General features: G+C 58.2%; 1 protein-coding gene across 4 annotated transcripts; it reads right to left on the bottom strand.

Moving 5' to 3' along the window:
* Positions 1-156: 156 nt before the first annotated feature.
* On the bottom strand, positions 157-21,848 carry NOS3 (nitric oxide synthase 3). 4 transcript variants are annotated; one of them, XM_030826153.1, is made up of 26 exons: positions 21,644-21,848; positions 20,287-20,398; positions 18,962-19,110; positions 18,589-18,751; positions 17,097-17,188; positions 16,865-17,006; positions 16,460-16,599; positions 16,181-16,355; positions 14,295-14,396; positions 13,470-13,664; positions 13,278-13,351; positions 12,958-13,102; positions 12,619-12,723; positions 8,447-8,514; positions 7,938-8,054; positions 7,667-7,841; positions 5,865-5,997; positions 5,660-5,738; positions 5,342-5,529; positions 4,640-4,812; positions 4,121-4,331; positions 3,942-4,029; positions 2,299-2,420; positions 1,390-1,538; positions 847-1,041; positions 157-738 (listed from the first exon to the last, which is right to left on the bottom strand). In XM_030826153.1, exons 1-26 carry the CDS (start codon positions 21,799-21,801, stop codon positions 577-579), a joined length of 3,612 nt encoding a protein of 1,203 aa, XP_030682013.1. In that variant the 5' UTR covers positions 21,802-21,848; the 3' UTR covers positions 157-576. The 4 variants fall into 4 exon arrangements, with proteins under 4 accessions (XP_030682013.1, XP_030682014.1, XP_030682015.1 ...); XM_030826154.1 differs by lacking the exon at positions 14,295-14,396; XM_030826155.1 differs by lacking the exons at positions 18,962-19,110; positions 20,287-20,398; positions 21,644-21,848 and having other exon boundaries at positions 18,572-18,595.
* Positions 21,849-22,581: the final 733 nt, after the last annotated feature.

The raw sequence follows: 22,581 nt of genomic DNA, 5'->3' as shown, positions 1-22,581 counted from the left end.
CCAACTACTGGGGAGGCTGAGGCAGGAGAATCACTTGAACTTGGGGGGCAGAGGTTGCAGTGAGCTGAGATCACGCCACTGCACTCCAGCCTGGGTGGCAGAGGGAGACTCCATTTCAAAACAAACAAACAAACAAAAACCCCAAAAAAACTGTAATCCACATGAGCTGGGTTAGGCACTTTAGTAGTTCTCGTAACATCTGGCACAGTCTCTTACGGTAAATCTTCGATAATAAATACTTTAGAGATTAGACTTTACAGGTAAGATACTCCTGAGAGAGATAAGAGGAATCTAACATTCGCCTAAGAAACAGAAAAGGGGTAGCAGTAGGCCCTGGGGTACCGCTGCTGGGAGGGGCCTTCCAGATTTAGGCGGACCCAGGCCGGAGGCAACAGGCCTAGAGAGGGAAAGAGGCGTTTTGCTCCTTCCTGGAGGAATAATGCTGAATCCTTGCAGCCTCTGGACAGATGTGAGAAGGCACCACCTCAAGAGGGGAGGAGCGGGGCTGATCCTGGTCCGTCGGACCTGAGTCGGGCAGCCGCACTCCCGGAACTGGAAGGGAAAGCCAGGTGGCTCTCAGGGGCTGTTGGTGTCTGAGCCGAGCGGGTCGAACGCCCAGGGCACTGCGCCCCGCAACTGCCGCTCCTGCAAGGAAAAGCTCTGGGTGCGTATGCGGCTTGTCACCTCCTGGGTGCGCAGCGTGAGCCCGAAAATGTCTTCGTGGTAGCGTTGCTGATCCTGTCGGAAAAGAGCGCAGTGGATCAGAACCCGACTCAGAGACCTTAGCAGGAACCCCACACGCCCGGGCGCTGGTCCTCGCCTCAGGCCCGCCCCGCCCCTCCGCACCCGCAGCACGCCAATGACGTCGCCGGCTTCGTCCAGCTCCATGTCGCCCTCCGTCGCCAGGATGCGCTGCACGGTCTGCAGGACGTTGGTTGCCATGGTGACATCGCCGCAGACAAACATGTGGCCCCGCTCGAGGCACAGCACGCGGTGCACCTCCGCAGCCAGTTCCGTCCTCAGGATGTCCTGCACGTAGGTCTGCGGGGCGGCGGGGTTAGAGCGGGCCCTGGTGGGGATGGGCGGGGGGGCGCAGCCCGGGGCTGCTGGCTGGCCCTGGGCGTGAAAGTCTCCGGAGCGGGCCAGGTGGGGCCTGCGTGCCCTGGGACCGTGTCAAGAGGGGCAGAGCCAAAGGGGCGGGGCGGAGCGGGGCGGGGGCGGGAGGAGGCGGGCCTAGAGGGGCACGAGGGTGGGCCAGAGTGTGCAGGGGCGGCTGAGTGGTCGTGGGAGGCCACGGGAGGGCCATGGTCGGTGTGCCCCGCTGGAGAGCGCGAGTCCTCCCCTGTCTCCCTATCTTCAGGTTACCATTGCGCCCTCAGGGTCTCACACCTTGGGGTTGTCAGGTTCCCGGGAGAAGGCGGTGAGGACTCGGCCAAACACCCCGCACTGCTGGGCGTTCTGCACCTCGTCGCGGTAGAGATGGTCGAGTTGGGAGCATCGGCAGCCGAACACCAAAGTCATGGGAGTGGGCTGCAGCCCTGCAAGCAACCCCGCGCTTAGGAAGGCTCTTCTCCGGGGCACAGTGCTAATGGGGCCTCCCCACAGGCCACCGTCGCCCAGCCTGGCAGCCCAGCGTTTTGGGCTGAAGCCACCATTATTTTGGCTGTTTCATCTCTAAGAGAGTGCAGAATGCTTTCGCAGAGACCCTGTACAGCCCTGATTTACAGAGGGAAGGGAAGCGCGGGTGAGGTGGTGGCCCCTGGTGGAGCTGCGCTAGAATGCGCGGCTTGGGACTCAGAATTCCATGCCCTTTGCATTGTGTGACATCGCAGTCCCCTTCCCTGCTCCCACTTCATATTCTCCCACACTTTTAACTCTCCTCCTAGTCACAGCCCTCTTCTTTGGATTGACAGACCACCCTGGGCACCCCATTCTCAATCTGAACACCTTGTAGCATCCTTAGGTCTTGGACAGACCTCGGTCAGCTCTGGCACAGTCAAGAATCCACCTTGGGCAGTTCTTCTTTGAGTCTTAGCCCTAATCCCTTCGAAGATTCTATTTTCCTTTGTCCTTAATCCAGTCAACACCTACTATGTACCAGGCACCAGGAAGCTAGACACACAGGGCCCAGCCCTTGCCTTCAGTACCTGCCCTCCCCTTGGTCTCATGAGCGTCTTTTCAGCTTTGTGGCCTCTGTTTCCTGCCCTCTCTTTCCTATTTATTTACTGCCTTCTAGCCCCACCCCTCTGTCCCTAGACTGTGACTCCCTCCAGGCAGTCGTTTAGTCCCCAGCCTCACCTTTGCTCTCAATGTCATGCAGCCGCTCCTGCCAGAATCCCCGGAAGGGGGCAATGCCAGTGCCTGGGCCCACCAGGATGCAGGGCAAGCTGGGATCGGGTGGCAGCCGGAAGGAGGGAGCCCTGGCAGGACAGACACTCCATCAGGTCCTCTTTGCCTTCCCTGCCCCACCATTCTCACCATGCAGGGTGGGTGGGGCAAGGAGGACCCAAGCTCAAGTCCTTGAAGCAGTGTCTGGCTCGTAGGAAGCATGATGGGTTTATTAAGAGAACTCTGGGCCAGGCACAGTGGTTCACGTCTGTAATCCCAGCACTTTGGGAGGCCGAGGTGGGAGGATTGCTTGAGCCAAGGAGTTCGAGAGCAGCCTGTGCAACATAAAGAGACTTCCCCCATCTCAAAAAAAAAAAAAAAAAAAAAAAAGGAACTCTACTTGCCGAAACTCCTTGGATCTCTGGTTTCTGGAGATTGCGCCAAAGGAAATATAGTTCATTTTGGATTGAAGAATACTTAGATGACTCAGGGGATTTAGAAAATGTGGGAAGGGTGAAAGACACTTTCAGTTCATAATGGGTTCACTGAGTGTGTTTATTTAAGTATCCTTAATAGTGGTGTTTAGTTTATGTTCAGTAGATGGGTACGGTTTATTTGTAATTTAGCCACCTGGGTGGATTTGAGTCACCAGGCCCAGCTGATGGCAGCCTAGGAACTGTTCTCAGTCCTACCAGGACTTTTGGTTCCTGGCTGCAAGAGCGGGCAAGACTTCTGGACACAGCATGAAGGAAGGGTCTCTTAAAATCCTTCACCCTCGGTCCGGGTGCAGTGGCTCATGCCTGTAATCCCAGCACTTTGGGAGGCGGAGGCGGAAGGATCATGAGGTCAGGAGTTCTAGACCAGCCTGGCCAACATAGTGAAACACCGTCTCTACTAAAAATACAAAAATTAGCTGGGCGTGGTGGTGGGTGCCTGTAATCCCAGCTACTTGGGAGGCTGAGACAGGAGAATCTCTTTTTTTTTTTTTTGAGACAGAGTCTGGCTCTATTGCCCAGGCTGGAGTGCAGTGGTACAATCTCGGCTCACTGCAAGCTCCACCTCCCAGGTTCACGCCATAGGAGAATCTCTTGAACCCAGGAGGCGGAGGTTGCAGTGAGCCGAGATTGTACCACTGCACTCCAGCCTGGGTGACAGAGCAAGACTCCATCTCTTGGAGGGGGGAAACTTTGCCTTCTTTGAGTCCTTGGTGACACCAAGGCCAAGGGTCGTCTTAACCCTAACTAGTAGTTCTCCCTGGATTGAGTGAGGATTCAGTGACTGTAGTTCCCAGGTGCCATGCTGCCCAACATCAGACAGCCCAGGGACATAGAGAGGAACACAGAAGCTTTCAGAAAGCCACAGGGCCAGCCGGTTTGATCCCAGCTCTGGCTCTGAGAGCTGCAGTTTCAGGGCAGAACTCTGAGTCCAAATGAATGAGAGAGCCAAAGCTTAGCCAGAGTTCTGAAGTGACCTAATGACACCACATCCTTGACATGTTACAGAGCTCCTTCCTGTTTCCAGTAACACCCCTCACCAGTGACAATCCTCACTCCTCACCAAAGCTGCCACCCTGACCCTGGGCAGCTCCCCACCAAGTCCTCCATCTCACTTACCCCCGGATGAAGCAGGGCACAGGGTCTCCAGGCTTGAGTTGGCTAAGCCACGTGGAGCAGACTCCATAGTGCAGGGGGCCCAGCCCATCTGGGGGTGGGAAGGAGAGGCCGGTAAGGGGCCAGAGAGAGGCCGGTCCCACCCCTGCTGTGGCCAGGCCTGCTGCTGCTCGTTGCCTCACCCTGGGTCCTGTATGCCAGCACAGCTACAGTGAGGTGGATCTCTCCTGGGTGGGTGCTGGGTGCCGAGCTGACTGAGTAGTACCGGGGCTGGAGCAGAGGCAGCTGGGTGAGGAGCAGTGGGGCAGGCAGTGCCACCGACGGGAACTGCTCCAGCACCTCCAGCAGCGTGGGACAGCGGAACCACTTCCACTCCTCATAGCGTCGGGGATCCTGAAAGGGCAGGATGCAGTGGGTTGGGGGCCCCACAGCCCTTCCTAGTAACCTCCCTTCTTGACCCCTCCCCCCCGAGCCTCTTTAGGGTTTCTCCCTCCTCAGTTCAGGCCAATAGAGCTTTCTGTAAGACCTGGAGAATCCATCCATGAATTCCTCCCTGAGGAGCTGGGTCTTAAAGCACCAGTGCATGTCGGCCAGGAGAAGAAAGTCCAGGGGGGACTTTGCATGGGGGTTTCCTGCCACTGGGGCCCCCCCAGCTCATCCCGTCTCTCTAGCCCCTGTGCCTCACTGGGGTGGGCCCCAACCTGGCTGAGGGCCTCCAGCTCCTGCTGTTCCCTGGGCTCTTCTGCCAAGGTGCTGAGCAACCGCAAGAGCTGAGGGCTGGGCGGGGAGGTGATGTCCAGGAAGAAGGTGAGAGCCTGGCGCAGCGTGCACGGGGGCAGCCGGGGGTCCCGCACCCAGCCGGGGGGAGGGCCACCTGGGGATAGTGCACAGGGAGCTCTGGGGACAGGGCCCAGCAGGACTGCAGTACCTGGACTGATGTTTGTATTTTGGTGACTGTTAGAGAGCCTGTCCTTGAGCAGCGGGGTGGGCCTATCTGGGTAGCCTCAGTGTGTTGTTTGGGGGCCCCTGGCTGGACTGGGTTGGTCTGGGCTCCTCTGCCTCTGACTCCACCCCCTTATTTTAAATAAAGCCCAGGCATTGATGTGGCAGCAAATAGCCCCAGAGCCAGCTCCAGAGCAAGCTAGATTGCTAGGGGAGCCTTGGAGAAGAGCCCGGAGGGAGGGGACAGCCTTTTGGTGGGGGTGCATTTGAGGGTGTGGGGATGGTCCAGCAACAAGGCTAGCCCGGCAGTGGGCAGCACAGCCAGCTCTGAGCCTGCCTGCTGAGCTGTGGAGGAGGTGGCCACCCCCTGGATCGGGTCCTGAGCTCCTGGAGGCCTGGGGCCGGGGGTGGGGCTGGGCATGGGGCTGGTGTACCCTATTGCATCCCAGGCTGCCCCTCACCAGGGCTGCCCTTCTCCAGCTGCTCTACTGCCACGGGCTCAGTGGGCGCCGGCGGGTCCTCCACGCGGCTCAGCAGCGCCTCCACAAGGCCGGGCCGGTTGGGTGGGCAGACACCTATGTGGTCCCCCGGCTGGTACTGCAGCCCCTCCTGGCCTCCGGTGTCCAGGCGCACCAGGATGGTGGCCCTCCTGGGGGTGGGGAGAGGGGCACTTATGGGGAGTCAGAGAGGGGTGGGGGTGGGAGAATGTGGGAGGAGGAGGGTCCAGGGTCAGGGTGTACAGGACAGGGGTGGGGGGGCGGTAAAGCCGTCGTCCTCACGTGGACTTGCTGCTTTGCAGGTTTTCCACTGAGAGGATTGTAGCCTGGAACATCTTCCGTCTGTGCACGTGGATCAGACCTGGAGGCGGGGAGGGGCAAACGAGGCAGCCTGGGCTAGGGAGCAGGGCCTGGCCCCAGAGTGCTTTACTCCCGGGGTGTGGGGGCCTCAGAGAACCAGCCGGGTTAGGGTGAGGGCACGGCCCACCTGGCAGCAACTGCAGGCCCTCGGCCTGGGCGCTCAGCCGGTACCTCTGGCGCTTCCAGCTCCGTTTGGGGCTGAAGATATCTCGGGCGGCGGCCTTGGCATCCTCTCCCACACAGAAGGTCTCACAGGCGGCCTGCGGGATAGGCCGGTGAGGGCTGAGGACCTCCTGCCACCAGGGGTCGCCCTAGTGAGGCGCCTGGGCGGCTTCACTGCATCTTGCTCCTGGAGGGTTGGCAGCCCCAGTGGCTGAGGCCAGCGCCAACGACAGCACCTTTTCCGCCAGCCCATTTCATGGATTGGCCGCTGGGCCCAGGGACCCGGCTGGCTCCTTCTCTGCACGTCCTGACTGGTGCATCGTTCCTTATCTAGTGCGTGTTAATCCCGTGATCCGAGAAGCATAGTGCTTGGTACACAGTAGCTCTGTGAAGGCGTCTGTGTGTTCAGACCTGCATTCAAATTCCGAATCCCGTACTTACAGTGACATGCCTCAGTTTCCCCATCTTTACACCTCGTTGTGTTCTGGTGAAGATTAAATGAGATACTTTATGTAAAGCCCTTAGCTTTCTACAAAGTGCGTGCAGATAGTAAGTGCTCCTGGGAAGGGACGCACAATTCGGGCGGCAGAGGGGACCCCACGGGGCAGATCCCTGGGAGGGTGTGGATCCTGTCGACTCCTGGTCAGGCACACAGCTGGAAAACTGCTGGGCCAGTCCCAGGCTTGAAATCCAGGGCTCACCCGTGATTGGCTGAGCCTCATATCACCAAATCCCGTTAATCTTTCTTTTGTGGTGTGTGTGAAGTCTTATATCTCCTCCTTCCTTCCTCGGCCTCCTCCCTCCCTTCCTTCCTATCTCCACTGCTGCCGCTCTGCTTAGCTCAGCCTTCCTGCTTCTGGTTTGGTGATGCTGTAATGGATCCTACGCCTCTAAAGTCCCATTCCCAAAACCTTATTATGTGGTCTCATCCCGCTCCAATGGCTCTTTTTGTTTAAATTCTTTAAGTCTTATTTTCCGTTCCCTTCTTCCCAATCAGGGCCCTATGTGTTTCTGCAGCCTGACCTCCCAGTCCCTGAAGTAGCCCTCCCCCTCCCCCTCCTCCTAGGATGCCCTCCTCCTCCAATCAAGGCAAATCTGCTGACCTCCAGCCTGGGCCCCGGGAGAGCAGCACTGCCCTGAACAGTGTGGCACTGGGGAGACCGAGCCCCTGTCAACTGCAGACATGATCCCCAGACAGGCAGCACTGCCCCTGAGGAAGCCCAGGCTTAAAAAGCCACAGCCCCCAGGGATCCACCTCTCCCTGTGTTTGCTTGCCTGGCCCCTGGCCCCAGACCAGTTCTGCGGTGCAGGCACCGCCCCAGGCTGTCTGGCCTCTGACTTCCTGTGGCTTCTGTGCTGGCCTCAGCTTCAGCCCTTGCCTCTGTCTGACCTTCTCTCCGTCCCTTCCTTCTCCCTCCATCCTGCCCATCCTGAGTGGGGTCCCCTGCCCTGCCCTGCACCCCCTCCCTTTGTGTGCCCACTCATGAGGCCCAGCCTGTGCCTGGCTGAAGCTCCCTCCTGCCAGGGCCCTCCCTGCCTGCTCTCTTTCGGCTGCACTTCTGCCTGGGCTAGGCACCCCCTTTGGTCGGCAGGGCCATGTCATCCTCTGCCCCTGACCCAGAAGAGCTGGCTATGCCATGGAGAGATGAGAGTGGATTTTGGAAGGAACAGGAAGGGACCAAAGAACCAAACAGAATCAGGGCAGAGTGAGGCAGGAGGAGGCATCCCAGGTGGGAGGAGTCAGAATAGGGGCTGGGCTGGGCTCACCTGGAAGGCGGCCTGGGCCCAGCCGCGGAAGGCCTCCTCCTGGCCGCACAGCTCGTCGCCCTGGCCCAGCTGCAGCAGCCGCTCCCCGCCCAGTTCCTCCAGCCGTGTGTCCACCGCACGAGCAAAGGCGCAGAAGTGGGGGTATGCCCGGGAGCCCAGCCCGAACACACAGAACCTGGGGTGCAGGGGTTGTCACTGGAGCTCCCTTCGCAGCCCACGTTTGCCCAGGCAGCTTGCCCACCCGTTGCACCCCTCTTGGTGAGGTCCTGACCTGAGGGTGCCCAGGGCCCCTGCACTGTCTGTGTTACTGGACTCCTTCCTCTTCCGCCGCCAAGAGGACACCAGTGGGTCTGAGCAGGAGATGCTGTTGAAGCGGATCTTATAACTCCTGGCAAGAGAGGACAAAGACAAGGTTGTTACAGCCCTGGGGATATAGCCTAGGCCCAGCCCCAGCCCCAGGGACAGCTTCAGGGTCTCTGCCTCTGGGACAGGAAAGGCCCCGCCCTTGGGAGGGGCTGAGGGCCAGCATCCCTGGGGTTCCGAGCCTGGGGCCCTGCCACACCACACCCCTCTCTCTGAAGACCTCAGGATTGTCTCGGCCCTCAGAAGCAGGCAGGTCTGGACTGCCGTTCCAGCTTGGAAGGGAGGGCATCCTGGAGCCCTGGCTTTTGGTGGGAAAACGACTCGAGGCACAGAGGGAGAGCTTTTCAGACTCCCTTTCTGTTTGTGTCTCCAAATGCGTCAGCTCCCCCAGCTCCCCCAAACTCCCACCCAACTCACTTGTGCTGTTCCGGCCGAGGGGAGCTGTTGTAGGGGCCGGACATCTCCATCAGGGCAGCTGCAAAGCTCTGGCGAGGGGAGTGTTTGCATCAGCGTTAGTTTTGTTTCATTTCAAACTACATAGAAGTTGAAAACTTTACCAGCTGACCCTCATTATTATTGATTTGTAACTTTTAATTTTTATTTGTTTTGAAAAAAACGATCTGATGTTTTTGAAAAATGACATTACAGAAATGTGTAAAGTGATGAGAAAGAGCACCCCATCTTCCCTCCAGGCATATGCGCCATTGACAGGTGTTAACCTTCCAGCCCTTTTTCCTTGAACTTATGTGCATGTGCATATTTATAGTTTTTTTAAGTAAAAGTGGTACCATCCTGTACTTCCTTGTTTTTAATCAATAATTTATTGCAGACATCCTTCCAGGTCAATACAACAATATTGATGTAAGTAGTATTATTGTTTTTAGATATGGGTCTTGCTCTGTTGCCCAGGTTGGGGTGCAGTGGCTCCATCATAATTCACTGTAACCTCAAACTCCTGGGCTTCAGGGATTTTTCTGCCTTCCTAATAGCTAGATCTATAGGTGCGTGCCACCACTCCTGGTTAATTTTTAAACTTTCTGAAGAGATGGAGTCTCACTGTGTGTTGTTCAGTCTGGCCTTGAACTCCTGGGCTCAAGCGATCCTCCTGCCTGGATTTCCCAAAACATGACCTCAGTCTTTTTAGTGGCTATGTTGTACTTCACTGAGACTGAAGGGCAGCTCGGTGGTCTGGGAACAGTGCTCTCAAACGCCCTTGTACGTGTGCCTTGCTCCCACTTTTAAATGCTTCAGCCGGGTAATCCTTAGAAGTGGAGTTGCTGAATCCCCACTTGTTGGGGCAGGCAGATCATCCTTGCAGCTGCAGGGGAGGGCACGGCTCTTTCCTCACTCCCGGCTAACAATGGCTAGGGCAAATCTTTCCTGTTTTAGTGGATTTCATGGGTAGACAAACTCTCAGTTCCTTCGGCAGTGTCCTGGTCACTAGCAGACATTGTGCAGGTCACCCTCCTCAGAAGACCATGGCCCTGTTTGTGCTGCCATGAAGAAGCAGCATCAAGCAGACCTCCCCGGGGAAGCAAGCTGGAAGGAACCGCCTTTGGTGCTCAACTGCAGATGCCTCTGGGTGCTGGTTCCCAAGTTCGCCAGGTTAGCAAGCACGATTTGAATTTTATTTTTGAATGTTTTGTCAATGTGCAACACAAGTCCAGAGGTGCACACATGTTGTAAATGTACAACTCTATAAGTTTTCACAAACTGAACACACCTGTGCAACCAGCATCCCATCGAGAAACATTACCCATGGCTGGGCATGGTGGTTCATGCCTGTAATCCCAGCACTTTGGGAGGCTGAGGCGGGTGGATCACCTGAGGTCAGGGATTCAAGACCAGCCTGGCCAACATGGTGAAACCCCGTCTCTACTAAAAATACAAAAATTAGCTGGCCGTGGTGGCAGGCACCTGTAATCCCAGCTACTCGGGAGGCTGAGGCAGGAGAATCGCTTGAACCGGGGAGGCGGAGGTTGCAGTGAGCCGAGATCACGCCATTGCACTCCAGCCTGGGCAACAGAGTGAGACTCCATCTCAAAAACAAAAACGAACAAACAAAAAAAGAAACATTACCCGCATCCTAGAAGCCACCTTCGTGCCTCCTTCCTGTCACTGCCCCCCCCAACTCAGTGACTAACTCCTCTCCTAATTTCTAACTCCATGGGTTAGTTCTGCCTGTTTCTGAACTTTATATAAAATGAACCCTGTAGTACAGTATGTATTCTTTGGTCTGGCTTTTTTTTCTCTTCACATTTTTTGAGATTCACCTGTACTGTTGTGTGTGGTTGTGTTTTGTTCACACTTAGTGTGATATGGCACTTGAATATACCACAATTTATGTTTTTGTCGATGGTCATTTGAATTGTTTCCAGTGTGGGGTATTACAAACAAATTTGCTATAAATATTCCTTATTTTTAGTGAATATACCCCGTTTTCTGTGAGCTGTATTCCTAGATTTGTTAAAAATTTGGGATAAAATTAACATACATTGAACTGCACAGATCTTAAAGGGCAGTTTTAATTTGCTTTGCTGTTTGACAGTTTTATTTTATTTATTTGTATTTTATTTTGAGTAGAATTCTTGCTCTGTCACCCAGGCTGGAGTGCAGTGGCGTGATCTCAGCTCACTACAACCTCCACCTCCCAGGTTCAAGCAATTCTCCCGTGTAGCCTCCTGAGTAGCTGGGACTATAGGTGTGCGCCACCATGCCCAGCTAATTTTTGTATTTTTAGTAGAGACAGGGTTTTGCCATGTTGGCCAGGCTGGTCTTGAGCTTCTGACCTCAAGTGATCTACCCACCTGGGCCTCCCAAAGTGCTGGGATTACAGGCGTGAGCCACCGCGCCTGGCCTGGCAGTTTTATTTTTTAAAAAAGAGAAAGATTAAACATGCATCTACCCTATGACCTATGAATTCTACTCCTAGTATTTATCCAAGAGAAATAAAAACATAAGCCCACAAAAGCCGGGTACAAGAATGTTCATAACAGGTTTATTCATAATAGCCCCGACCTGGAAACAGCCCAAGTGTCACCAACAGGAGAATGGATAAACAAACTGGGGATATTCACACAATGAACGGCACTCAGCAGCAGAATGAGTGAAATACTGAGTCACGCAGCAACACGGGTGCGCCTCAAAAACAGACTCAGCAGGAGACGCCGTAATACCGCGTGCTTCCATCTAGGTGCCGTTCTAGAGCAGGTGAAACTAATCTGTGGTGACAGACACTTCTGGCAGGGAGACAGACTGGGAAGGGATTCACGTGAGGAACTGATGAGGGAACTTTCTAGGGTGATGAAAATGTGCTATGCCTTGTGAAGGCTGTAGGTTATATGGGTGTCTATACAACTTTATGCTAAAAAAAAGTCAATTGCTGGTGCTATTTTTCTTTAAAAGGTAGGTCAGAATGAGGGCTGAAATGGGCACTAAGGCAGCAAAAAGGCTTTCACCAGATTCAAACTTGCTTAAGATACTGAGGGCCAGGTGCAGTGGCTCACGTCTCTAATCCCAGCACTTTGGGAGGCTGAGGCAGGTGGATTGCTTGAACCCGGGAGTTAGAGACCAGCCTGGGCAACATGGCAAAACCCCATCTCTACAAAAAATACAAAAATTAGCTAGGCATCATGGCATGCGCCTGTGGTCCTAACTACTTGGGAGACTGAAGTGGGAGGATTGCTTGAGTCTAGGAGGTTGAGGCTGCAGTGAGCCGTGATTGTACTACTGCACTCCAGCCTGGGCCACAAAGTGAGACCCTGTCTCAAAGGAAAAAAGAAAAAAGAGTACTGAGGAAGTACTTAGTGCTAATAAGGCCTTTAACACCTAGAAGCTGGAGCAGGTAAAACTCAGAAATGAGCCTAGCCTGGGGCACCTCAGAGATACCTAAGCTTGCAAGAGAAGGAATTCAATGATGGTACTCTAGCTTTATGTTTCTTTTTAAAAAGTGAAGTTATTTAATCTGTGTTGGCATCTAAACAGAGCTCTATTTCTTCTTTTGGAAAAGGAGCCTGTGGCAGGAGGATGTCTTGAGGCTAGGAGTTCAAGGCCAGCCTGGGCAACATAAATAGGTTCCCAAATAAATAAAACAAAGAAAAGAAAAGAAAATGCTGGAATAGTGTTGTACATATTGTAAATGTACAGCTCTATGGATTTTTACAAACTGAACGCACCTGTGTAACCAGTATCCCATTAAGAAACATTACCCGCATCCTAGAAGCCGCCCCCAGTGACGTATCTCTGTTTTTCTTGTCAGTGCCCGAGCACAGTCTAACCTCTTGGTCAGCCAGGACGTGCCTTCCTTGTATTAAAAACTTGCGCTGATAATGGAAATGACTTGGGGACGCAGTTAAGCAAATGTGCTTGTAGGGAGGCAGCCACATGGGTGGGCTGGGAGTGTGGCTTGTGTGGGGTTTCAGGCTCTGGGGGTCTCTTAGCATCTCCCTTTCCATCCTGGAGTGCGTGTGTGTGTGTGTGTGTGTGTGTGTGTGTGTGTGTGTGTGTGTGTGTTGGGCAGGGTTCCTGCCCAGTCACTCCAATTCTGAGTCTCTCTCATTCCCAGCAGCCCCTTTCCTGGAAGTTCTCACCTCTCCATTCTCCGGCGGATCCCCATTCCCAAATGTGCTGGTTACTACCAGCACCAGCGTCTCGTGTTCAAGGGACACCACGTCATACTCATCCATACATAGGACCTGTGGGTGGGAAGACAGATGTCCTGGGTGCTGTGGCCCCCGGAGGCCCTGTCCTCCTCACTCTGGCCTCCCTGGCAATGCAAGATTCAGGCCCCAACTTGATCTCTGAACACCTGTGGTTCCGGGTTCCTCATGAGTCCTGACTTGTAACACTTCCTGTCCTCCAGGGTACCCCTGGAGATGCTGATAGAGCCCCCTCTTTCTAGCTCCCTGCTCCCCTGGGCTCAGCCCTACCCGGGGATCAAAAGCCTTCCGGAAGAGTCTCCCCAGCTGCTGTGCGTAGCTCTGGGCCCGGCCGGTCTCGGAGCCATACAGGATTGTCGCCTTTACTCGCTTCGCCATCACTGTGCCCATGAGCGAGGCGGAGATCTTCACGGCGCTGTGGGAGAGGAAGGTGTGAGGGTGTCCCAGGTGCACAGAGGCAGGGCCTCCCCAGGCAAGGGTTCAACCCCCTCACAACAGAGTTTTGGGGTACTGAGTGGTAGGCCTAGAACGCTGCTGGGGCAGGGTCCCCCAGGGTGTGTGGTGGAGAGCGGTGCTCCTAGGGTACCCACTTGGCCACTTCTTTGAAGGTCTTCTTCCTGGTGATGCCAGTGCCCTTGGCGGCACTCCCCTTCCAGGGGTCTGGCTGCAGAGAGATGATGGGGTTGGGAGGGGAGGTAAAGAAAAGGAAAGGTTAGAGGTCCCCAGGGGCTGCTTAGAATTAGAGCTGGGCCCAGGCTGGCAGAGCCAGTTAGGGTGGGCACCTGATATCGGAAGGCTGGGGACAGGAAATAGTTGACCATCTCCTGATGGAAGACAGGAGTGAGGCTGCCTGAGATAGGGGGCACGATCCAGGCCCAGTCTGCAGGGCAGCCCCCCCTGGCCTTCTGCTCATTCTCCAGATGCTTCATGAAGGAGGCCGTGGCGGCGTGGTGGTCCACGATTGTGACTTTGGCCAGCTGGAAGGGAGAGAGAGGGGCAAAGGCTCAAACCAGACCCACAGACCTCGCCCATTCTTCCTCTACCACTCAGGTCACCCCGAATCAAATGTGCCCTAGATTACCCCATATCTAACACACCCTGTGTCCCCTCAAACCACAATGTCACCCTCACCCCAAACTGCATCATGCATGGTCATGCTCCGAGTTCAACATGCAACAGCAGCTCTAATCTCCAGCATCTGTATGCCTGGCCCCCAAACCAAACAACCCACAGAAATTCTCAGCAGGCCCCGGCTTCCTCAAACTACGACTCCTGGTGTGCCCTTGATCCTGGTATTTGTTTCCAGGATCCAGTGGGTCCCACAAACTTTGATACCCAGTATGCCCTGAGAATCAGCATGACTGGGCATGCCGTAAACAGCAGGGTCCCTGGCACACAGTAAACCACCAGATGACAGCACCTGGAATAGTACCTGCCCTGTCCCCGAACCGCAGGCCAGTGTGCGCCATGGCACTGGGACTACGGAACTTCTTCTGCCTGTCCAAGTCCTGCCCTAGTTTCTAAATGGCTGCCTCTCCTCCATCCCCCATCCCTGCTGCCCCCGTACGCAAACCCTTTGCCTTCCTGGCCAGTCTGGGCCTGTGCACCTGGTAACTGTGCAGCACGGCCACATTGATTTCCACTGCTGCCTTGTCTTTCCACAGGGACGAGGTTGTCCGGGTATCCAGGTCCATGCAGACAGCCACATCCTGGGACAGAAGGGTGTGTGGCATCGGTAGGGACAGAGGTGACGGGGGTGGGGTGGGGAGATCATCTCTGTTTCCCATGCATGGCTGGAAGGAGTGAGGTGGGTGGTGTCCACTGGGAGGCCTGGCTGCCTAGTGGGCTGGTTCAGGTTTTTGCCTGTGAAGGCACCTCAGAGCAGAGAGGGACTTCGGGCCAGTCGCTCCTCAGCCCCAGGCTTTAATTTCTCATCTCTAAAATGGGTCTTAACCTTTTCCGAGTCAAGGTCCCCTTTGAGAATCTGATGAAAGCTCTAGAGCTATGGGTCCTATGCCTGAAAGAACAACTACATGTTCACACCCATCCCCATGCCCCACTCACCCACCCACTCACACCCACACCCACCCACAAACCCACCACCCCACCCACCCCCCCCCACCCACCACACCCCCCACCCCCCCCACCCCCACCCCACCCCCCCCACACCCACCCCCACACCCACCCACCCACCCACAAACCCACCACCCCACCCCCCCCACCCACCCACCCACCCACACCCACCCACAACCCCCACCCCACCCACCCCACAAACCCACCCACCCCACCCACCCCACCCACACCCACCCCCCCCCACCCCCCACCCCCCCCCCCCCCACCCCCCCCCCACCCCCCACCCCCCCCCCCCCACCCCCACCCCCACACCCACCCCACCAAACCCACACCACCCCACCCACCCCCACAAACCCACCCACTCACACCCACACCCACCCACAAACCCACACACTCCCACCCACCCCCACAAACCCACCCACCCACACCCACCCCCCCACCCCCCACCCACCCCCACACCCACCCACCACAAACCCACCCACCCACCCCACACCCACCCACCCACCCCACAAACCCACCCACTCACACCCACACCCACCCACAAACCCACACACTCCCACCCACCCCCACAACCCACCCACTCACACCCACACCCACCCACAAACCCCACCCCCCCCCCCCCCCCCCCCCCCCCCCCCCCCCCCCCCCCCCCCCCCCCCCCCCCCCCCCCCCCCCCCCCCCCCCCCCCCCCCCCCCCCCCACACCCCCCCACCCACAACCCACACACCCCACCCACCCCCCACAACCCACCACTCACACCCACACCCACCCACAAACCCACACTTGCATCCACCCCCACAAACCCACAATTTCACACTCACCGCCTACACATCCACACTCACACCCACACACCCACACTTTCACGCTCGCCCCTACACACCCCACAAACCCACACTCACCTACCCCTACAAACCCACACACACCCCCTACATACCCCACAAACCAACACTCACCTACCCTACAAACCCACCCACACTCACCCCTTACACACCCCACAAACCCACAGTCACAAACCCACACTCTCACAGTCACCCCCACAAACCCACACTCTTACAGTCACTGCCTATACACACCCACAAACCCACACCCACCTACCCCCACACACCCACACTCACCCACCCCTACAAACCCACAGTCTCACACCCACTACACACCCCACAAACCCACACTCGCACTCACCCACTACACACCCCACAAACCCACACTCTCACACTCACCCACTCACACCCCCACACACACCCCTCCCACCCACTACCCCTTTGCCTCAGTGGTTCTAGAGCTTGTCCTCAGTTCCCATTTAGGAGGCAACCCTGAACCTGCTCTGATTGTCCCCGTGGCTGGCATTTTGGGGATGGAGTGAGAGCCAGACTCCCACCTTGGACAGGGACATTCGGTGCCCGAGCCCCACCCCGAGCCTCACCTCCAGGATGTTGTAGCGGTGAGGGTCACACAGGTTCCTCGTGCCAATCTCAGTGCTCATGTACCAGCCACTGAAGGGGGCTGCGGGGAACTCCAGGCCCCCAATTTCCAGCAGCATGTTGGACACTGCCGGGAGGGCGTACCAGCGCAGGCCCAGGGCTGCAAACCACTCCAGCCTGGGGGTGTTGGGGTGTGGGATCAGCACCCCCTTGCAGGCCCTTCTTGAGAGGCTCAGGGATGGCCCCCTCCATCCCACCCAGTCAATCCCTTTGGTGCTCACGTGGGGTGCTCCAGGGGCACCTCAAGGATCAGCTCGGGGGGCAGAAGGAAGAGTTCTGGGGGCTCATCTGGGGCCTGCAGCAGCAGTGGCAGCACGTCGAAGCGACCGTTTCCTGGGGTCCAGCCGTGCTGAATGCAGAGCTGTGGGGAGCGGGCCAGAAGGGGGCCTGGGGCTGAACCTCATGCCCTCCTCAGGGACCCCTCCATCCACTGTCTCCTGCCTTCATCTCCAGGATCCCTCATTGGCTGGGTCTCCGTGACCACCCAGGCACCCCTCCTTCAGTGTTTTTCATCCTTTATCTCACCGAGGCTCCCCTCTTCCTGCTTGGATCCCCCGAGCCTTCTCCCACTGGTTTCCTCATTCTCCACCTTGGGGACACCCTCATGGGTGGCCCTCGGTGCCCACCTCGGTGATCTCCACGTTGGCTGGGTCCCCCCGCACAGAGCCGTCCTGCTGCCGGTAGCCCGCATAGCGCACCAGCTGGCTGTTCCAGATTCGGAAGTCTCCTCGGCCATGGCAGCGCTGCGGGAACACTGTGATGGCCGAGCTGGCATGCATGGGGAAAGAGCTGGTCAGAGCCCTGCCTTCCCCGCCTTGGGGAAGAAGGCTGGGGCCTGGCGTGGTGGGGGACACTCACCGAAGGTTGCCCCGGTTGGTGGCATACTTGATGTGGTTACAGATGTAGGTGAACATTTCCTGTGCAGACCTGCAGTCCCGGGCATCGAACACCTGAGCCCGCCGAGGCAGCGGGAGAAGAGGTTGAGGAGAGAGACGGGGGGTCTTGAGTATCAGCCCCAGAGGAGCTGCTGGTGAGGAGGCAGGGGCCATGGTTCACTCCATGGCACCCTCCTGACCACTGGCATCCACACTGATCCCTTCCTGCCCTGCTCTCTGACATACGTAGCACCATCCGGGCTGCTCCTCATCTCCTCCCTGGGCCAGGTGTCTCCCCATCCCTACGGAAGCTGACTTGGTATCCAATACAGAGGAGGGACTCAGCCTCTGCCAAACTGATGCTTGGGTTAGGCACCAACGGATGTCTAAGAGGCCGCCTAGGAGTGTGGGCAGCAAATCCCCCATGATCCGTGGCATTCAAGAAAGGACGGGTGACCCAGCCAGCCATCTGATTCTCTTTGAGCACATGGATGGTGGGAAGGGAAGGCTGCACCAGGGGCCTCCTAGGACCCTGCTCATCCTGACATTCTGAGTGGAGGCCCCAGGAGGAGGCTGGGAGGTCCCACTCCTGCCTGACGGAGGAGGAAACGTGTGTCAGTGACAGGGGCAGGGGAGTGGCAGGGACCACCAGCCTGGGGTCAAGGGAGGGACGCAGCAAGTCCCCCATGGGGCAGCTTGCTTCTCTTAGTACTGTGGTCACAAGCATTCCAGTAACCAAGGCCAGCCCCGAGTCTGTGGGCTGGGGTGTGAGGGAGGGTGCGGGCTGAGGCAGGGGAACTAGGGGAGCAGTGGGTATGGGTGAGGGGCTGGACTGGACTGGCCTGGCGGGAGAAGCCTTCTCTCTTGGGGGAGAAGCAGCAGCCAGGGCTTTTCCAGGAGGCTGCTCCTGCTACTGACAGCACCGCCCAGGGAAGCTCCACTCAGCTGTCCTCACCCCTGCAGCAGGTCTAGACATCTTTCCCCTCCTCTAGCCAAGGCACTACCATAGGGCCTAATACCCAGCAGCATGTTGGACACTGCCGGGAGGGTGCACCAGCGCAGGCCCAGGGCTGCAAACCACTCCAGCCTGGGGGTGTTGGGGTGTGGGATCAGCACCCCCTTGCAGGCCCTTCTTGAGAGGCTCAGGGATGGCCCCCTCCATCCTACCCAGTCAATCCCTTTGGTGCTCACGTGGGGTGCTCCAGGGGCACCTCAAGGACCAGCTCGGGGGGCAGAAGGAAGAGTTCTGGGGGCTCATCTGGGGCCTGCAGCAGCAGGTCTTCACTACTGGGCTGAGGTTCCCCTGGGTGCTGAGAGTGGGGCGGTCCCCCTACCTTTCCAGTCTCTAAGGGAACAGGCAAGGATCTCCCCCATTGTTTGGGACCTCCCAGCCCTGGGGAAGCCTTAGAAACTGCCCCGCCACCCCGCTCCCCTTTTGGTAGCGCCCGGGTCTCTCACTCGCTGGCCGGCCGCACCTGCAGCTTCCCCCACTGGATCCGGCCCACACAGCGGGGAGCGTTGCGCCAGGCCTGCTTGGCCCCGAACACCAGCTCACTCTCCCTAAGCTGGTAGGTGCCTGTGGCTGCCACCTCGGCTTCCACCTCTTGAAGCCGCTGTTCGTGGGCCTGGGAGCCGCTCCTGGGGAGGAAAGGGGTGCGAAGGGGACAAGCAGGAAGTTGTGTGGGACAGGGAGGCCCTCCTCCAGGCTTTGTGCAAGCGCTGAGGGAGGGCTGGAGGGGCCCACGTGGTGTTAGGATCTGGGAAGGGAGTGGGTCATGGGAAGGTCTTCACGGGGTTTCTGGGGCCTCAGTGGGACAAGGGAGGCTGTGGCGTCCGGGAAGCTGTCACCTCTTGATGGAGCTGTAGTACTGGTTGATGAAGTCGCGGGCCTGACTTAGCAGCTGCTCAGGGGCCGGGGGGCCGGGGGAGGGCCGGCCCTGTAGTTTCCGTGGAAATACCAGGGAGCCCAGGCAGCGTCTTGGGGTGCAGGGCCCATCCTGGGTCGAGGGAGTGCAAAGGTCAGGACAGGCCAGGGTGCAGGGGTGGGATGGATGGGAGTGGGGGGAGGGAGGAGGGGTGCAGGGGTGGGATGGGGGAGAGGGAGGAGGAGTGCAGGGGTGGGACGGGGAGAAGGAGGAAGGGTACAGGGGTGGGAGAGGGAGGAGGGGTGCAAGGGTGGGATGGGGAGAGGGAGGAGTGGTGCAGGGGTGGGGTAGGGGCAGAGGGAGGAAGGGTGCAGGGGTGGGACGGGGGAGAGGGAGGAGGGGTGCGGGGGTGGGATGGGGAGAGGGAGGAGGGGTGCGGGGGTGGGACGGGAGCAGAGGGAGGAGGGGTGCAGGGGTGGGACGGGAGCAGAGGGAGGAGGAGTGCAGGGGTGGGTAGGGGGCAGAGGGAGGAGGGTGCAGGGGTGGAATGGGGCAGAGGGAGGAGGGGTGTAGGGGTGGGACGCTGGAGAGGGAGGGAGTGCAGGGGTGGGAGGGGGAGAGGGAAGAGGGGTGCAGGGGTGGAATGGGAAGAGAGGGGTACAGGGTGGGATGGGGAGAGGGAGGAGGAATGCAGGCAGGGGTCGGGGGCAGAGGGAGGAGGGGTGCAAATGTGGGACAGGGCAGAGGTAGGAGGGGTGCAAGGGTGGGATGGGGAGAGGGAGGAGGGGTGCAGGGATGGGATAGGGGAGAGGGAGGGGGAGTATAGGCGTGGGATGGGGGCAGAGGGAGGAAGGGTGCAGGGGTGGGATGGGGAGAGGGAGGAGGGGTTTAGGGGTGGGATCGGGAGAGGGAATAGGGGTTTAGAGGTGGGATGGGGAGAGGGAGGAGGGGTTCAGGGGTGGGATGGGGGAGGGGGAGGAGGAGTTTAGGGGTGGGACGGGGAGAGGGAGGAGGGGTTTAGAGGTGGGATGGGAGGGGTACAGGGGTGGGATGGGGAGAGGGAGGAAGGGTGCAGGGGTGGGAGGGGGGAGAGCTTGAGCCAGGGCAGGGGGTAAGGCTGGAGGCTGAGGGTCACCCAAGTCCCGTGCATGTCCCTCAACTCCTCTGGTTCTTCCCAATCCTCTCCTCTTTTTGGAAACAAGAGACCAATTCAAAGAAGGGTTGAGCTTCCCTCTCCGGCCCCACCTGAGGCCAGGCCTCACTTACCCTTTACCTGGAGACGATGGGGACAGGGCAGGCCGGGCTCACCTGTTGCGCCTGGGCGCTGAGGGTGTCATAGGTGATGCTCCCCACCTCCCAGTTCTTCACACGAGGGAACTTGGGCCCCTCTGGGGGCTGGGTTAGTGGGGAGCTCGGGGGGCTGTTGGGAGCCAGGGATAGGGTCATCAGGAAAGAGTTTGTTTCCTTTCGGCCTCCCCAGATGTCACCCGGAGGCCCCTGTTACAGCACTGGCAATCTCAAGGCCCACCTGCCACATGCCTTCTGACGTTCCCCATGCCTTAGGAGCTAGGGGCAAGCTGTGCCTCCCTATCCAGACCAGGGTCCTGGGCTGCAGGGGCTGCTGGTGCTGAGCTCCTGAACCCCTGCCCTGAGGCTGAGTTCGCATCCCACCTGCAGCGCCCACCTCACCTCTTCTGGAGATGGGGTGTCCACCCCCCGCAAAGCTGCTATAAGCCCTACCCTGAGTGGGACAGAGCCTGGTGTTTGAGTGGAGGGAAGCCCTGCAGGGATTCCTCAGCCCTGATTTCCCCCCACACTCACAGCCCCTCCTGACAGCAGCCCCATGTGTGAAGGGAAGCCTCGCGGGCCTTATCACTTCCTCCCAGAGCCACCAGCGGCAGGGAGGAAGGGAGGGACCCAGGCCAAGGGTGCGCCTGAGCAGCAGGGCCCCAGCCCTCAGCCTTCCCCGCATAGCTGCCTGCAGCCCCAGCCTGCCCCCGGCCTGGCACCCCACCAGGCCTCCAGGTCCTTCCTCCCTCCTGGGACCTCTGCCCCAGGGAGGACTCTTGTGGGAACTGCATGGTCCAGTTTTTGGGTGACAGCCACTAGGAGAGGGGGCTGGAGCAGGGGGAAAAAGCCTGGTGGCTCTGTCTTCTCAGCCCACTTACCCCAAGGGCCTGAGTCTCCTGCCCAACTCTCTCCCTTTACTGGGAGACCCCACTTTCTCTCTCTCCTGTAACCACTGCTGTCAGCTCCTTTCTTCTCCAGCTAAATAATCATTGCTGCTGTTGAAGGCTTGCTGTGAGCTAGAAACTTACTTCCCCACGGAGTAAGTATTGCCACATCTCCGTTTTATATAAATGGAGGTTCAGAGAGATTAAGTAACTTGCTCAAAGTCAAACAGCTCTTGGCAGTGGAGCAGCATTCAAACCCTGGCCGGATTCTATAGCTGGCACCCTTACTCCCAGCTTTCACCTGCCGACTCTGATCTTGGTCTCCTTTCTGAGCCTCCCAGACTGTCCTGTTCTATGCACATCGATAGCCCTTTTGCATTTGTGACCTGGCTCTCCCAGCTCAGCTACAGGTTCCAGACCTTCCCAGCCCCAGGCTTCAGGCCTTGACACCACCCTTGTTGCCCACCGGCTCCTAGCTGCCTGGCCCTTACCTGTGTTCTGGCGCTGGCGGGAGTAGGGATGCCGGGGCCCGGCTGGGCTCAGGGGCCGGGGTGGCTGGGCCCTGCTTGCCGCACAGCCCGAGGCCCAGCCCCAGCCCCAGGCCGCAGGGTGGCCCAGGCTCCTTGGCCACGCTGTTCAAGTTGCCCATGTTACTGTGCGTCCACTCTGCTGCCTGCTCCAGCAGAGCCCTGGCCTTTTCCTTAGGAAGAGGGAGGGGACCGAGAGGAGGGGGCAGTGGGAGGGGGCTCTCCAGTGCTGGCCCTTGCCCCGCCCCTGTCCCATACACAATGGGACAGGAACAAGCCCGGCTGGGAGGCTCTAAAGCCTCAGCTCCACACCCGCTGGCCTGAAGGGTGGGGGGCCGGACGCCTGGGTTCCGCTGTGAGGACTGAGGCTGATAAGTGGGAACCCAGGTGTCCAGCAGAGCCCTGGGGCTGCAGTGTGGGGGCTGGGGCGTGGGGGAGTGGCAGGGTAAAGCCACCAGGGGGTCATAAAGGCCCTTCCGTGATGTGGCACCAGACGGAAGGGCCTTTGGCCTCACCCCTGTGTGCCTTTCCCTGAAGGGTCGGGCAGAAGGTGAGCACCGTTTCTGTAGCAGGGGATGGCAGCCTACACTCTCAGTGACCACAGGGACCTCTAGGGTCATGCAGGTTCTCTCCTTCACCTCCCCCCATACATACAAGAGCTCCTGGATCCCCACCCTTGAGTCCTTTTGGGTTCTTGGGGATAGATGCCCAGCAAGGATGTAATGACTTTTTGTCCTTGAGCCTGACATTAGGGTATCCCTTCCTCTCCCAGCCCCAATTTCCTGGAACCCCCACACCCCCATGACTCAAGTGGGGGACACAAAAGAGCAGGAAGCTGCCTTCCAGGGCCTCCACCCCCACCCTGTCATTCAGTGACGCACGCTTCCCGGGGCCGCAGGTCA

Source organism: Nomascus leucogenys, chromosome 13, assembly GCF_006542625.1.
Source record: "Nomascus leucogenys isolate Asia chromosome 13, Asia_NLE_v1, whole genome shotgun sequence".
NCBI classification, from domain to species: Eukaryota; Metazoa; Chordata; class Mammalia; order Primates; family Hylobatidae; genus Nomascus; species Nomascus leucogenys.
This window is presented reverse-complemented; position numbering and strand designations above follow the sequence as displayed.

Excerpts from the sequence above, each read along its gene's own strand:
- NOS3 (XM_030826153.1), bottom strand. The coding sequence starts at position 21,801 with ATGGGCAACTTGAACAGCGTGGCCAAGGAGCCTGGGCCACCCTGCGGC. Across the intron at positions 12,724-12,957 it reads GGAAGGCTTTTGATCCCCGG|GTCCTATGTATGGATGAGTA; the intron begins GTAGGGCTGAGC and ends TCCCACCCACAG. Across the intron at positions 5,998-7,666 it reads GGGCCCAGGCCGCCTTCCAG|GCCGCCTGTGAGACCTTCTG; the intron begins GTGAGCCCAGCC and ends CCTATCCCGCAG.